We start from the raw sequence: 17,072 nt of genomic DNA on the forward strand, positions 1-17,072 counted from the left end.
CCTGGAAGAGGACTGGGGGAGAAGGGGGCATCAGCTCCCACAGAAAGGAGTCTGCCTCTTGCAGTCCTTGACTTGGTGGCCTTGGGGCCTGCTGTGCCTGCTGCACTCGGACCACACAAGGCCTGGGTGGTGTGCCTCCCATACTTCTCCCTGAGGCCCACTCAGTGTCCGCTTGGGAGTGGACCCAGCCCCTTTCAACTCCACTCTCAGGGGCTACCCCCCAACCCATGTTCCTTATGCCGCTTCTCCCAATACTGTTGCCAACCCTCACTGGCTGACTAGCTGTGCTCAGCTCTTAGTGGAAGCCTGAAGGCCTAGACAAGCCCACCTGCTGCCTCCCAGTTTCCCTGGGCTCAGAGAGGAAGTACGTGTGGTGTGTATGTAAGGGGAAAGCTGGTTCCTGTGTGTTGGGGAACGAGTCACAGGGACTGCACTGGCCCTCCCTGGCCTGAGCAGAGAAGCAGATAGAGCAGGGAGAGAGAAGAACAGAGCTTATTTTTACAGGGAAGGGGGTAGTCTTGGCCCTGTAGGAACCTGTGCCAATAAATAGACACACATCAGTCAGCCTGTCTCTTCCTTCAGTCCTGTTTTCGTTCATTCATTTGCTCATCCCGCCGATATTTATTGAGCACCTACTCTGTGAGGCACTCTTCTAGATGCCCATTTACTCAGTCACCAGACAAAGAGGACTGAGATATGCAGCCCCAGGAAGACAGAGGAGAGGCAGGATGGAAGAATGGAAGGAAGTTGAGTTGGGCTGGGCAGATGACCTCCTTGGGTGGTCATATCCCCATCACTGGCTCATCTATAGCTGGAAGGGTTTGCCTCTGCCCTCCACTGCCGCATGTAGCCAGGCCTAACACGGAGTCTGGCTAACGACTGGGCCAAGGTCAGCTTGGAAGATGGGCAGCCCTTACCTGCGTCTCAGAGCACGCCCTCCGCTTACGGCCAAGAAGACATGCATTTCCCCATGGCCTTGAAGGCCCAGTACTCCTGAGAGTCACTTGCCCCACCACACATTGAGGCCTGCCAGGTGCCAGGCATGGAGCCTGCAGGTCTGGCTGCCACCCTGCAGATCAAGGGAGGGACAGGAACATTTGTTCAATAACTCTTGTGTTCCAGGTGCCTCTGTTGGGCGGGTCATTTTTTTTTTTAAAGATTTTATTTATTTATTTGACAGAGAGAGATCACAAGTAGGCAGAGAGGCAGGCAGAGAGAGAGAGAGGAGGAAGCAGGCTCCCCGCTGAGCAGAGAGCCCGATGCGGGACTCGATTCCAGGACCCTGAGATCATGACCTGAGCCGAAGGCAGCGGCTTAACCAACTGAGCCACCCAGGCGCCCCGGGCGGGTCATTTTTTTATTCATTCATTCATTTATTAACTTATGCACTCATGGAATTTTTTTTAAAGTGTATTGGTTACCAACAGTGTGCAAGGCACTGGTGATGCAAAGATGAATAAGAAGGTTCCTTCCCATAGGTGGTTCTTGTATTGTCAGGTTTACCTTCACGAGCTTGTCCGATCCTCACAGCCACCTCATTCTCTAAGTGCTCTAGTTTCCATTTTACAGATCTAACCCTGAGCACTTTACTGCAGTCAAAGAGACCTGTCTTGAACTCAAAGATTGGATAGCTCTATGAGCCTGAGCTGGTTCCCTTACCTCCATGAGCCTCAGTTTCTTTATCTGTAAAATGAGAACCAGAGCAAAACAATGACAGTGGAAAGAGTCATCTCAATTGTCTTTAAAAGTCAGTATTTCCAAAGTCCAAGTAAGGGTGGATCTGTGGAGGGTAAGTGAAGCTTTGGCAGTGATTACTACTGGGGCCCTGGGTGATGGTACATGTGTCCCACAGTCTGTTTCCTGCCCCTGTGTCCTGCCCCCATCAAGAGTTATATGTGGGCCCCTGTCATCCTTGGAGGTGCCGACTGTTCAGAAAGAAAGACCGTGGCCTCAGGGACCCTAAGACCGAGGGAAAAGATGTCTGAACCTCTGAGACCATGACTCTGGGAGGGACAGCAAAGTAAATGGAAAAGAGGAGGGCCATCACATCTGGAAACCTGCTTCTGGCTCCAGCTCTGCGACTTCTTAGCTGGGTGATGTTAGGCTCATCCCCTCTCCAGCTCTCAGTGTCCTTAGCATTCTGTAAGACCAGTAGGTTGGATGAGATGATCTCTGAGGACCAGTTCAGCACTTAGTGTTTCATTCACATGTCATTTCTTAATATTTCACATGTTATATTCACATGTCATTTCTTTTTTTTTTTAAAGATTTTTTATTTATTTATTTGAGAGAGAGAGACAGTGAGAGAGAGCATGAGCGAGGAGAAGGTCAGAGAGCGAAGCAGACTCCCCATGGAGCAGGGAGCCTGATGTGGGACTCGATCCCGGACTCCAGGATCACGCCCTGAGCCGAAGGCAGTCGTCCAACCAACTGAGTCACCCAGGTTCTTAATATTTCTTAAGATTTGTTTGTCAGAGGTCTTAATGAGGGAGGAGAGAGGCTTGGCGGGCCTTCCCCTCATATCTGATTTTAGAGGCCAGTTTAGGAAGCTGACCAGTGGGTCACTATGGCACTGAAACTCCATATTTCCAGAAAGGTCAAAGGTCAGCTTTCATTTACTGAGGCCTTATTTTGTTAATCCCGTGCTAAGCACTTGAAAAAATCTCACTAGGTTCCCACAACAACTTATAAATAGGTCCTATAATTTTGTCTATTTTACAAGTGGAGAAACTAAGAGAAAAAAATTATATAACTTCCAGTGGCAGATAAGATAGATTGCATTAAAATCAGATGTGGAACTCAGATGCTTTTAATCACCACCATTTAGTCTTCTGGGTCATGACTGAGTTTAGACTTATGCATAGAAATCTGTCTTCTGGTCAGTGTCACTGCACTTCTAAGCCAGACCCTCATCAGCAGGTGGGTTTCCACGCCACCCAGCATCCCTGGACCAGGCATAAGTGACATCCAGTTAACTGCAGGAAACCTAATCACATGTTGAGCTGAAATTAAGCCAAGTAGCACCTGTTCGTTGAACACTCTGCAGGTGCTTGTTTCCAAAGCCAAGGCATGGTGGACATCGGCTGACAGGTGTAACCTTCACCCTAATGGCCCTGCCAAACCGATGAATATGCATCTGTGATATGCTCTGGTGTGTTAAGGCAGAAGAGGTAATAAAGGGTGGTGCTCCTGGTGGACACATGAGAGCAGCTGTTGGTAAGGTGTTGGGCCATACCTTGCACTGTCCCAGACCATTGAGAGGTCTGACCAGTTCCCACACACAATAAGGCAACATATGTCAGACACTGTGATTTCACACTTGGAAGCCCTCTGGAAATTTTAGGTTGGAAGACAGTCTCATAAAATAAGCACAGTTTCAGTGTGCCTATCATGACTCGCAAATAGAAAACCCCAACAGTTTCTTGACATCCAGCTCTGACCTCTAAAGAGCCCCCAATGGGCCATTATTATATGTAAAGATGACCTGAAGATGAATGCAAAATGAATTCATTCATTCAATAAATATTTATCAAGGCTCACCACAAGCCAGGCATTAGGTTGGTGCTAGGGACAAAAGGTGAATAAAAAACAGCTCCTGTCCCTAATAGCTCAGATTCTAGGGAGAAAGAGAAATATATTACACATGGTGGGAGCACAGGGAAGAAATGAATAAATTAAAGAGCAGAACAGGAAAAACTTTCTAGGTAGGTGACACTGAACTTTAGTACAGAGGATGGGAGAACTTGCTAGCCAGAAAACAGTGAAGAGCATTCTACACAGAAGGACTAGCAATGTGAAGAGGTCAATCATCTTTTTTTTTTTTAAGATTTAAAAAAAAAATTTGACAGAGAGATCACAAGTAAGCAGAAAGACAGGCAGAGAGAGGAAGAAGCAGGCTCCCCGCTGAGCAGAGAGCCTGATGTGGGGCTCATCCCAGGACCCCTGAGACCAAGCCCTGAGCTGAAGGCAGAGGCCCAACCCACTGAGCCACCCAGGTGCCCCGAAAAGGCCAATCATCTTAAAGGGGCAAGGCATGTTCAGAAATGATGATAGGATGATCACATGAAAGGGGCATGATGTAAGGTGAGAGTCTGGAGAAGGGAAGCTGTAACAGTACATGTGAGAAGAGAAGATTGTAACACCTGCTGTCAGTCCTGAGGTTTAGAAGTCAGAAAGGTCACAGTGCAATCTATTTGAGAAATATCACACAATGAAAGTAGGAACCCAGTGGAAACTCTGCAATGCTGTGTCCTGCCAGGAGCACTTCCCATGTAATGTAAATGATGTTTTGGGTTGCAAAGTTTTAAATTGGTGGAACCATCCCCAAGACATGTAGCTCTATGGCTCAAGCCATGAGTTTGGGGACAGCATGCATGGCTTCTGGATGCAATTTGAAAGAAGGTGCTAGGAAAGGGACAGGTGATGGGATGTCCCTGGTTTAGAGAGCAATTTGGCCACAAGGCTGGGAGTTTGGTTAAATGGTAGGAAGGAGTACTTCTGGGAGGGCAATTTGACTGAAATGAAGCTTGAGGTAGGACATCAATGTTATCATGTGGCCTTGGAAATACCTGTCAGATATGTGAGTTTGGCTAGAGAGGACTGGGGGCTTGAGTACGTGGAAGTAGGGAGCAGGGAACAAGAATATCTCAGCCCCTCACCCAAACAATATCTCAGCCCTGCAGATTTGAGGTGATTGAAAATGACAACAGGCTCCTTTTCAATTGTCAGAAACCCAGCTAGGCACTTTATATACAATGGCTTATTTCATTTTCAACACATAGCTTACAAGCAAGATACTTTATTACTCACATTTCATAAAGGCAGAAACCAGGTTGAGAGGTTAGGAAGCTTGCCCAAGTATCACAGCTAGTGAGAGGCTTCCCATGGTTTTACACACTAGGTTTGTTGCTCTCTAAAGCTTATGTTCTCCCCCCCCTTTTTAAATTTTGAAACTTAAAAAAAATATTTTATATATTTATTTATTTTAGGGAGAGAGAGAGAGAGAGAGAAAGAGTGAGTACAAGCAGGGGGAAGGGCAGAGGTAGAGAGACAAGCAGACTTCCCACTGAGTGGGGAGCCCAATGTGGGGCTTGTTTCCAGGACTCTGAGATCTTGACCCAAGCAGGCACTTAACTGACTGAGCACCCCTACTTTGAAACATTTCAAACCCACAAGTAAGTTGAAAAATAGTACAACAAACATACAATTTTCATCAGGAGGCATCTGCTATTGACAGACTGTGCTTTGTGTCACATCATCACCCCATCTCCTCTAAGGTACTAATTGAGATACAACTGGTATAAAAGACAAAATCTGAGATCTGATAGAAGGAGGTCATGGAAAAAGGAGAGATTTAGGAGGAATAACTCTACTGATGACTGAAGAAAGCATGACAATGTATTGACATCTTGAAGCCAGAGATAGAATAGGCAGAACAGTCATAGACTGCTCAGCTTCTGTCAGCAGACCAGGGTTAGGGAAGTCATTGGTGATGGAAATGGAAGGTGGTCCCCAGAATCCAAGCACTGAATGAAAAAAGCACAGGCTTTAAAAATGAGCCATACATTTATATGCATACATCTATTTAGGCAACATTCATTCAGTGCTAACCATGCTGTGCTAGCTGTTTTTTGAAAAACAATTCCTGCATTCTTTAATGCTTCAGAACCCACAATAAAGACTCCAGGCCAAATGGTGGGTATTCCCACCAGATGAGAGGGGGAGGAGTTATTTCCTCTTTTCCCACGCTCTGGATGCATACACATAACCCAAACGAAGAAGAAACATGGAGGTTTGCTTGAAGCAATCAAGAGCTTAGAAGACTGAATGATCAAGGTTTAAATCCTGATTCTACTACTTACTACATGATTTCTTCTGTGAAACGGACACAGCGTAACCAAATTAAAAAGACTGTGAGAACATTATGTATGTATCATTCAAAACTAGTCCTGACATAAACAGTGTCCGTCACACCCCTTCTAAGTCAAAACAGGGTGAGGGAGACCAAAAGACAAGAGACTGAAGGCAAAGACTTTGTCTTGATCTGTTTTTAGTTCCAGAATTTAGCATTGGAGCATAGGACTATATTTTATTCATAGATTTCAACCAAGCTCTTCAGGTGGATTTAAGATTGCAGCCATAGCCTCCAAATAATATGCAGGGCACTGTCCTTCAACGCCGGGGGAGGAGGGGGGTTGCGGAGGCACGTGATGAGGTTAATATTCCACCGTGGTGTGTGGGAGGCAGTAGATACAGATTACAGATTTCACACAGACGGCAGGCAATCGATTCCAGATTTGAAGAATTTCCTACGTCTGTCCCACCACGCAGCCAACTGGCCTGTCACTGTGGGTACTATTCACACCGCTGTGGGGAAACACTACGGGCGGTCTCTTGGCTCGAAGCTTGTATATCTACCGCAGCGCAGCAGCGTACTCAGATTGCAGACTGCACCGTCGGGTAGCGTTCAGGAAAGTCCCGGTCCAAGTCCGGGCGGCGCCCAGCGCTCGCCGGGAGATACACATTGTAGTTTTGGGACGGCTTCCGTGGGCGGGGCCCAAGGGCGGGGTCTCCCAGGTAGCGGGAGTGGGTGGGTCCCAGCGACGTTTCCGGTCGCAGGCGCGTTCAGGAGGCGGGGCGCCGTGGGTCACGTGCGCAAAGCCATATGGGAAACGGGGCGGTGCGAGAGGTGCGCGCGCAGCTGGCCGGCAGTGGCGGCGGAGATGGAGGAGGGTGGCCGGGACAAGGCTCCGGTGCAGCCTCAGCAACCCCCAGCGACTGCACAGGGCGTCGCGGACGAGAAGCCGAGCGGCAAGGAGCGGCGAGATGCTGGCGACAAGGACAAAGAACAGGAGCTGGTGAGGCGCGGCCCTGGGATCCGGCGGAGGAGGCCGCGGGGCTGAGTCACCGCGGCCCCGCAGGCCTTGGGCCCGACTCTAAACGGCCTCGCAGCGTCCGGGAGAGGGCGGATGGGGCGATCCTCGGGGCTCCTGGCACTCTCTGTCCCTCATCCTCATTTCGCGCTGTCGCCTCCGCCGACCCCATCTGCCCTCACCACCGACTCGTGAAGTGAGCCCGGGCTGGTCATTGTCACCGCTCTTTTTTAGTATGGCACTCAAGTGGTGTGGTCCAGCAGCCAAGGTGCCATTCCTGCTCTCTTTCTATGTCCACCTGGTCCCTCCTAAGGAGGCAGGTTCACTCTCTACCTGCCCCAGGGTGAATGGGAGGAGGATGTGTTTGGGATTTCTTCTCTTGATGAACTTCTTCCCCCAACCCTCAGTCTGAGGAGGACAAACAACTTCAGGATGAACTGGAGATGCTCGTGGAACGACTGGGGGTGAGTCATGATGTTGACAGGAGTGGGTACATATTCGGATCTTTCCTGCCTATTTGTTTTATTCCATTTTGGGGCAACAATTCCTATTTGAGGTATGAGGAAAGATGGATTGTTAGGGTTGCATTGTGTTGCTGTTGTGGGATAAGAGAATTACAAAAGATATTTCAAGCTACAGAAGTAGCTTTCTAATTCTACTCTTAACTGGGATCATTTGTTTCGTACCAGGCAATGAGAAGGGAGTTGGGGAATCACAGATGAATAAGACACAGTTACTCTCTTAGGGGAGTTGTTTGTTAAACACTTCTGTGTTATGACTTGAGAGATGTGACTCTCAGCTCTGACATCTCCTGATCAGGAGAAGGACACATCCCTGTACCGACCAGCCCTGGAGGAGCTGCGGAGGCAAATTCGATCTTCTACAACTTCCATGACTTCTGTACCCAAGCCTCTCAAATTTCTGCGTCCACACTATGGCAAACTGAAGGAAATCTATGAGAACATGGCCCCTGGGGAGAATAAGGTAAACTGTTTCAGAAGCTGGTGGAGGCCTAGCTTAGGAGTTCCTTTTCCTCTAGACTGTGGGGCTCATGGAGAGTCAGAGGAAGCCTAATAGACCTGAAATCCATGCTGGTTGAACTGAGCTGTCATAGTCAAAGTACGGACATAAGCGCTGACAGAAGGATTGCCTTCTTAGAATACACTGTTTTCTGCCATTTATGGTGGATCTTGGGTTTGTTTTTTTTTTTTAAAGTAATCTCCGTGCCGAGGGTGGGGCTTGAACTCAACGACTCCAAGATCAAGAGTCCCGTGCTGTACTGACTGAGCCAGCCAGACACCACTCATGATCTATTTTAAACTTATGTTTAACCTTGATTTTTGTTTCTTTTATATTCTGTGTACAGTCATTTGTTTTCTGTTTCAGTTTAGAAAACTTTGAACTAGAAAACTTGTTTTCTAGTTCAGTCACTTCTCTATTAATACAACAGTAATCCAGGAAATCTTCAGTCAACCTAGACAACTGCAACAGTCTCCTAATTGGCTGCTGCCTTTTTGTTCTTGATTTAGGTTGTTTTTCATATAGCAGTCACAGTGACCTTTTTAGACTGTGAAAATGTCTGCTTAAAACTTTTTAATAGTTCATAATTGCATCTAGAATAAAATTCAGAGTCTTCATTTTTCTTCATTCTCTCCTTGTTACCATTCTTCAGCCATATTGGTTTAAAAGGGAGATAGCAACATCAACCTTAGGGTTATCTTGAGGCTAGCTTAGATAAAATATGTAAATTTCTAATACTAAGTTGGGGGGATAATTACAACTTAATTTGGGAGATAGTGACCATAATCTTAACTCCATAATGTCCCACTCCCCTTAACCTGGATTTGACTTTAAAACACTGGTTTCTTTTTTTTTTATTTTTTTATTTTTTTATTTAAGATTTTATTTATTTTTTTGACGGAGAGAGAAATCACAAGTAGGCAGTTAGAGGGGGATGCAGGCTCCTTGCTGAGCAGAGAGCCTGATGTAGGGGCTCGATCCCAGGACCCTGAGATCATGACTTGAGCTGAAGGCAGAGGCTTAACCCACTGAGCCACCCAGGTGCACCTAAAGCACTGGTTTCTTTACAGCGTTTTGCTGCTGACATCATCTCTGTTTTGGCGATGACCATGAGTGGGGAACGTGAGTGCCTCAAGTATCGGCTGGTGGGTTCCCAGGAGGAATTGGCATCATGGGGTCACGAGTATGTCAGGTAAGACCTTTCCTTCTTAAGAATCCAAAGGGGTTCTGAGACATAATTCTGAGTTCTTTCTTGGAGTATCAGAGTATTGCATTTCCCAAACACTGAATTCCTTGGGTCACAGAAGTGCTTCCTGTGAAGCTGTGCCTGTGCCCCCTCCCCCCACAAATGATCTTGGTTCTATCCATAGGCATCTCGCAGGGGAAGTGGCTAAGGAGTGGCAGGAGCTGGATGATGCGGAAAAGACACAACGGGAACCGCTGCTGACCCTGGTGAAGGAGATTGTCCCCTACAATATGGCCCATAATGCAGAGCACGAGGCCTGTGACCTGCTCATGGAAATCGAGCAGGTGGATATGCTGGAGAAGGACATAGATGAGAATGCGTATGCAAAGGTCTGCCTCTATCTTACCAGGTGAGCGAGCATGGTGGGGCTGGGTGGAAGGCCTAGCCTCCTCAGCATTTCCCTCTCAGTTGTTCCTCCTTTGTTCTCTCAGCGCCATTAACTGCAGTTGATTTGTTGAGGTGTGTGAGCTTGTTGAGGAAGGAGACTTCGTTTCTCCCTAGTAGTCAAGCATCTAGCACAATTCCTAGTATATAGTAGGCATTCAGTATTTATTTTGGATAAGTGAATTAAACGTGGTAAATGAATGCGTGGAACTTCCTGACTGCTTTGTTATATCTCTCTCTGTAGTTGTGTGAATTACGTGCCTGAGCCTGAGAATTCTGCCCTGCTGCGCTGTGCATTGGGTGTGTTCCGAAAGTTCAGTCGCTTTCCTGAAGCTCTGAGATTGGCGTTGATGCTCAATGACATGGAGCTGGTAGAAGACATCTTCACCTCCTGCAAGGATGTGTATGTAGGAAGGAATCTGGCAAAGGAAGAGAGGAGCTCATGGATGAGGCATTTGCATGAAGAACTGGGACCTGTAGTTTCTGGTTAAGGCATGAGGGGCTTTTCTTAATGGATGGGGACTGAATAGATGTGATGGCTATCTCCCATAGGGTAGTACAGAAGCAGATGGCATTCATGCTTGGCCGACATGGGGTGTTTCTGGAGCTTAGTGAAGATGTGGAGGAGTATGAGGACCTGACAGAGATCATGTCCAATGTACAGCTCAACAGCAACTTCTTGGCATTAGCTCGGGAGGTGAGACTCTGCCCTTTTACATCAGGGCCTTTTTGTTTGTTTGTTTGTGGTTCTACCTGGCATTTCATGTCCCTGACTATAACTTTGACTAGACTCCCCTTGGTTAGAATTGGCCATTCAGTGGGATAGCAGAAGAGATGGTAGTGGGGAAATAGTGGGGGAGCAGTTGTGACTCTCTGACTTCCCTTCAGCTGGACATCATGGAGCCCAAAGTGCCTGATGACATCTATAAAACCCATCTAGAGAACAACAGTGAGTAGCCATCTCCATGTGTGTGAGGACTGGAGGATTCTTAATTATGTCCCTTGTATTTGGAGTGATGGCTTGGCCTAACATATTTATATATCCCATAGAGCTAAGAATTCACATGTACCTTTTCTCCAGGTCACTGTTGGGGGCAAAGATAGAGCATCCCAAGTGGCCAGTTTAGAGCCAGAGATCAGCTACCATGCTTTGTCTTTCTTGCCCTACTCTAAACCCTTTTTCCTTTCCTTTCCTCTCCCTCCTGTTCAGGGTTTGGGGGCAGTGGCTCTCAAGTGGACTCTGCCCGCATGAACCTGGCCTCTTCTTTCGTGAATGGCTTTGTGAATGCTGCTTTTGGCCAAGACAAGTTGCTGACTGATGATGGCAACAAATGGCTTTACAAGAACAAAGACCATGGTATAACTTTATTTCTACTTTATCTTTGTGTTGCTTTTTTTTTTTTTTTTAAAGATTTTATTTATTTATGTATTTGTCAGAGAGAGAGAGAGGGAGCACAAGCAGGCAGAGGCAGAGAGAGAAGCAGGCTCCCCGCTGACCAAGGAGCCCGATGTGGTACTCAATCCCAGGACCTTGGGATCATGACCGGAGCCGAAGGCAGTGGCTTAACCAACTGAACCACCCAGGCATTCCAATCTTAGTGTTGCTTTGATCATGTCTTTTTCTCTTTTTATTTTTTTCAAAAGATTTTTATTTATTTATTTATTTATTTAACAGAGATCACAAGTAGGCAGAGAGGCAGGCAGAGAGAGGGGGGAAGCAGGCTTCCCGCTGAGCAGAGAGCCCGATGTGGGGCTCAATCCCAGGACCCTGAGATTATGACCTGAGCCGAAGGCAGAGGCTTTAACCCACTGAGCCACCAGGCGCCCTGCTTTGATCATTTCTGTTATCCTTCTAGGTTCATGTGTTAATGTGACAGGGATCCCCAGGGCTGTATTTTTACAGAGCTCTTTGTAATAATTTTCTCAGGGTGGGGCCATTTTAAGACTAATAGTTTTTTTTCTTGGTATAGGAATGTTAAGTGCAGCTGCATCCCTTGGCATGATTCTGTTGTGGGATGTTGATGGTGGCCTCACCCAGATTGACAAGTACTTGTACTCCTCTGAGGACTATATCAAGGTTGGTCTGGGCATACCCCATTAATGGGGACATTCTCCTACCATGTTCTAGGGCCCTCTGGGCCTCCCTTTCATTGGTAAGGTCTACCTGGTTTTTAAGTCCAGTTAAGGTGGAAATTGCAACGAAGTCCACATTGTATCCATTGTGGAGGGGAAGGTCGAGTAGCCTGAGTGAAGAATCTGTTTGCATTTTGCAGTCAGGAGCCCTTCTAGCCTGTGGCATCGTGAACTCGGGGGTCCGGAATGAGTGTGACCCCGCTCTGGCACTGCTCTCAGACTATGTTCTTCACAACAGCAACACCATGAGACTTGGTTCCATCTTTGGGTAAAGCTTCTTGCTTCTTCTTGTAGTACTTGATTTGTAAGCTTTGTGAAAACAGGAACTGGGTCCTTTTCACCTTTGTATTGCCGAGGGCTATGACCCTGTCTATTGAATATTTGGCTCTTGGTGATTATTGAAATATTGAATAAACGACCAGTCCTCTTTTTGTTCTTTCCTTGTCCTGTCCTTTGTTGTGTGTCTGGGACTGCCTCTCCCTGGCTTTTGCAGGCTAGGCTTGGCTTATGCTGGCTCTAATCGTGAAGACGTTCTAACACTGCTACTGCCTGTGATGGGAGATTCCAAGTCTAGTATGGAGGTGAGGAGAGAATGTTGGACATTTAGGGGAGGTAGGGAAGGTGCTCTGAGACTTAGCACTCTCTGTGTAAGTAGTGAAAAAAGTGTGTGTGTGTGTACTGTGTGTTTATGGGGGTGTGTGTATCACTTCAGTGAAATCTTTTGGAGCTAGAATTTTAAACCTCATGTGGTATTGAGGCTAGAGAGGTAACATTTTGGTATTGAGTTCCAGCCCTTGGGGCCCGTGAGGAAGTAGTCAGACTAGAGTGGGGAGTAACTCAATTCAGCTTGGGGTGGCTGATTCGGTCTCACTCATTGTTTTTTTTATCGGCTAACCTAAAGCTTTCTTTCTTTTCTTTTTTTTTAAAGATACATTTATTTTAGAGAGGGTTCGTGAGTGGGGGAGGGGCAGAGGGAGAGACTCTTCAAGTTCAGGCAGACTCCCTGCTGAGCATGGAGCCCATCGCAGGGCTTGATCTCATGACTCATGAGATCATGACCTGAGGCCAAACCAAGTCTCAGACGCTTAACTAACTGAGCCACCCAGTCACCCCAACCTTAAATTTTCTTAATTATGCAGTCATTCTAGTGATAGGTACATATGGTATGGTGGCTAAAAGTACAGCTTCAGTCAGAAAGACCTCAGTTCAAATCATGCCACCTCTGCTTACAAGCAGTGTGATCTTGGACATGTAACTCAATTTCTTTAGGTTTCATTTTTCTCATCAATAAAAAACTAAAAACAGCAGGACCTGTTTCATGGGGTTGTTGTGAGGGTTAAATGTTAATAGTACGCAAAACAGTTGGTATAGTGGTTGATACATAGGAAATAGTCAGTGATTGGTTGCTTTTGTTACTTTGAGTTACCATCAGAAAGGGATTATTAACTAGTGTGGTTACAGTAGCCTGTAGGAATTGACTGCCTTGAATCAAGATAGATGCCTTGAATCAAGATAGATAAACAGCTACTTAATTACATGTATGATACTGATTTTCCTATTTCTAGGTGGCAGGTGTGACAGCTCTAGCCTGTGGAATGATAGCAGTGGGATCCTGTAATGGAGACGTCACTTCCACTATCCTTCAGACCATCATGGAGAAGTCAGAGACTGAGCTCAAGGACACCTATGCCCGTTGGCTTCCTCTTGGACTGGGCCTCAACCATCTGGGTGAGGGGATGTCTCTCTGGGCAAAGGCTGACAGTAACTGGATACAGCAGGGGGGCCTATGTGTCAAAAACTGTACTAGATGGGAGCACTCTTAATTTGTCCTACAGGCAAGGGCGAGGCCATTGAGGCAATCCTGGCGGCGCTGGAGGTTGTGTCTGAGCCATTCCGCAGTTTTGCCAACACGCTAGTGGATGTGTGTGCCTATGCAGGTCTGTGTCTCTGTGCTTCCCCAGGGACTGCTTATTTCTCTCTTGGACCTTCCTTCAGATTGATTCTTCTTCTCAGTTGTTCTGATCTGCTTTAGATTCTTTAGCTTGTTCAATTCTGGAATAAGCTTTCTTTTGGTGCCTTGTTTTTCTCCTTTGTCACCCTTACCACCATGCCGCAGGCTCTGGGAATGTACTGAAGGTACAGCAGCTGCTCCATATTTGTAGTGAACACTTTGACTCCAAGGAGAAAGAGGAAGACAAGGACAAGAAGGAAAAGAAGGATAAGGACAAGAAGGAAGCCCCTGCTGACATGGGAGCACATCAGGTTCTGTGGGCAGCTGGGCCCTCTCTGAGTTAGGCTCTGAGCAAAGATAAGTGTGTAGGGGTGCAGGAGAGCTGGGTTTGGGTTTATTTTAGCGCCCCTCTGGGTGGTGCTGTGTATTGAGATGACATGAGGCTGGGGTTTGTATGTGAGGCATAAGGATGAGCCCCTACAGCACAGCTTTTTCTTCTTAACACGGGACTTGAGTCAAGAGTGAATTTTTTGTTCCCCGAGCTTATTGGGTTCCTCAATCGCAGGGAGTGGCTGTGCTGGGGATTGCCCTTATTGCTATGGGGGAAGAGATCGGTGCAGAGATGGCACTACGAACCTTTGGCCACTTGGTGAGTATCGCATGGAGAAGATTGGAATATACTGGTTTTGGTGCCTGGAGATCCCCCAGAGGAGACTTTCCTGATGGGTTTTCTCTGGGGAGAAATAGTGTTTTTGCTATGCCTGTTCTCCAGAATTTGATCTAAGTCCCCCTTTTACCCATCAGTCTGTTCTTATAACTGAGTTTGTTGTACTGCTTTCTGTGATGCTTTTGGCATTGTCTTTTATTACCAGCTGAGATACGGGGAGCCTACACTCCGACGGGCTGTACCTTTAGCACTGGCCCTAATCTCTGTTTCAAATCCACGACTCAACATCCTGGATACCCTAAGCAAATTTTCTCATGATGCTGACCCAGAAGTTTCCTACAACTCCATCTTTGCCATGGGGATGGTGGGCAGTGGTGAGTATCGGTCAGAAAAAGATCAGAAATAGCTTGAAGGAATGTTTGAGACCTTTTTTTTCAACTCAGTAATGGTTAACATTTCCAGGTACCAATAATGCCCGTTTGGCTGCCATGCTGCGCCAGTTAGCCCAGTATCATGCCAAGGACCCCAACAACCTCTTCATGGTGCGCTTGGCACAGGTAAAGAATAGAACTCTTTTCCTTTGAGAGTACCAGGGGGACGTGTCCATGGTGATGGAAGGTGGGGGACATGTAGTGACATGAGGGGAACCTTGACTTTGGCTGGGAGGGAGGATGTGAGTGAGTTGTGGATTTCTATATGGCCAGGTTAGTTGACACCTCTTCAGATGTGACCCTTACTTCTCTTTCTCTCCCTCTCCGCCCCCCTTCCCCCAGGGCTTGACACATTTAGGGAAGGGCACACTCACCCTCTGCCCCTACCACAGTGACCGGCAGCTTATGAGTCAAGTGGCTGTGGCTGGACTGCTCACTGTGCTTGTCTCTTTCCTGGATGTCCGTAACAGTGAGTTCCTGTCAAGACTCCTATAGTGGCACGTGGCCCCATCTTCACCCTTACTTACCAGGGCCAGCTTCTAATTGTTAGGTCCCTACCACTCTGGGTTCCTGATGTTCTTTGGGCCTATGAAGGGCCTTATGAAATTAATCTCCCACATTTTTGTTCTGGCCCACAGAAATTGTTATTTTTTGAGGATGAAGAGCTGAGCCCAGTGTCTGTTCCTAAGTGATTGAGGGAAATTAATTATTAAGTTTGAAGTCTGTGGGCAGAATAAGATGGGAGTATCTCTGGTTTGTGGTACCATGTATGAGGGGAGGGGTGTGGGTTCAGCTGAACCACTGAGGGATTAAGAGTCAGGGCTGGAGTGGGAACCGAGATTTCAGGCCAGGCCTGCCTGGATGCATGTTTGTTCTCTGTTCTTCCTTCAGTAATCCTGGGCAAATCTCACTATGTATTGTACGGACTGGTGGCTGCCATGCAGCCCCGCATGCTGGTTACATTTGATGAGGAGCTGCGGCCGCTACCAGTGTCTGTCCGTGTGGGCCAGGTGAGGGGTTGAACGGATGGGAGGGCTCTCGAACTTGGAGAATGCACACGTACCTGCTTCTCTGAAACTGGTATGGGCAGTGGGGTATTGCTGCACTCCCATCTGCTACACCCACCCTTGCAATTTTCTCACCCTACAGGCAGTGGATGTGGTAGGCCAGGCCGGCAAGCCTAAGACTATCACGGGGTTCCAGACACACACAACCCCAGTACTGTTGGCCCACGGGGAGCGGGCAGAATTGGCCACTGAGGAGTTTCTTCCTGTCACCCCCATTCTGGAAGGTTTTGTTATACTTCGGAAGAACCCTAACTATGACCTCTAAGTGGCTGCCGGGGACTCTGAGCTGCCACTGTTAGGTCAGTGGACCATGTTCCGCCGCCAGCCGTGAACACTGCTCTAGACCTTTAGGGGAGTTGTTAACCTCCTCTTATTTTGTTACTGAGTGAGATAACTGTGTTGAATAAAGACCTTTATCCCCAAGGTCCCTCCGTGTGTGTTTTCTGGGGTATTGTGGCTGGAGGCCAGACCAGGGTGGGGAGTTGATGTGAGAAGCCATTGTTTATAGCAACCCTGAGTCTAGGCTAGCAGGGAGCCTGCCCTGAATGGAACAAATTAAACTCCTTGCCCTTTTCCTCTCTTTCCTAATTATCTTAAAATAGTGGTTCGTCTTTAGGGGCATGAACCCTTGAGAAGCTGATCAGTGTAATGGATCTTCTGATCTTCTTTCTAGGAGATGCATATACACAAATTTTAATACAAACTGTTACAGATAACTTTCTGAGGAGCTGTGGATACTATTCCCACCCCTAGTCCACCAATGCACACCCACCTCAAATTCATCATTCCCTGACTCAGGGCTGAGGATCCCTGTTCTAAGAAGCAGCAGTCAGTCAGTCTTTCTAACTTCTGTGCTACTGAATGAAAGATTTTTTTTTTTTTAAGATTTTATTTATTTATTTATTTGAGAGAGAGTGAGAGAGCACAAGAGTGGAGAGAGGGACAGAGGAAGAAGTAGATTCCCCACTGAGCATGAGCCCAATGCAGGGCTTGATTCTGGGACCCCCAGATCATGACCTTAGCCAAAGGCAGGTGCATAACTGACTGAGCCACCGAAGTGCCCTCGAAAGGGACATCATTGTCTCCTGTGATCCTCTTTCTCTTGGAAGGCTGCTGTTGGAGAGATTTGATCATGTTAAATTCTATGCTATCTTTGTAGAAGCTGGGTGCAACAAAGGTTGACCCTGACCTTCCTCTTAGTGTAGCAATGGGGAAAAGGAGTAGTCTCCTTCCTGGAATGCAATCACTTTCAATCTTCAGTGCTCCTTCCTGGTGAGGTTGGTATGAGTATAGCTATGCTG

The 17,072-nt window shown here is 47.2% G+C and overlaps 1 protein-coding gene across 1 annotated transcript; it reads left to right on the forward strand.

Annotated features, from left to right (window-relative positions):
• The first annotated feature begins 6,684 nt into the window (after positions 1 to 6,684).
• Positions 6,685 to 16,194, forward strand: PSMD2 (proteasome 26S subunit ubiquitin receptor, non-ATPase 2). The gene is made up of 21 exons (XM_044251903.1): positions 6,685 to 6,857; positions 7,280 to 7,336; positions 7,692 to 7,856; positions 8,963 to 9,084; positions 9,263 to 9,487; positions 9,767 to 9,925; positions 10,075 to 10,219; positions 10,411 to 10,471; positions 10,733 to 10,879; positions 11,493 to 11,599; positions 11,796 to 11,923; positions 12,149 to 12,236; positions 13,221 to 13,383; positions 13,491 to 13,592; positions 13,772 to 13,917; positions 14,172 to 14,255; positions 14,479 to 14,647; positions 14,736 to 14,830; positions 15,047 to 15,173; positions 15,596 to 15,714; positions 15,854 to 16,194. Exons 1-21 carry the CDS (start codon positions 6,723 to 6,725, stop codon positions 16,034 to 16,036), a joined length of 2,727 nt encoding a protein of 908 aa, XP_044107838.1. The 5' UTR covers positions 6,685 to 6,722; the 3' UTR covers positions 16,037 to 16,194.
• Positions 16,195 to 17,072: the final 878 nt, after the last annotated feature.

This window comes from Neovison vison, chromosome 6 (genome assembly GCF_020171115.1).
Source record: "Neovison vison isolate M4711 chromosome 6, ASM_NN_V1, whole genome shotgun sequence".
NCBI lineage: Eukaryota > Metazoa > Chordata > Mammalia > Carnivora > Mustelidae > Neogale > Neogale vison.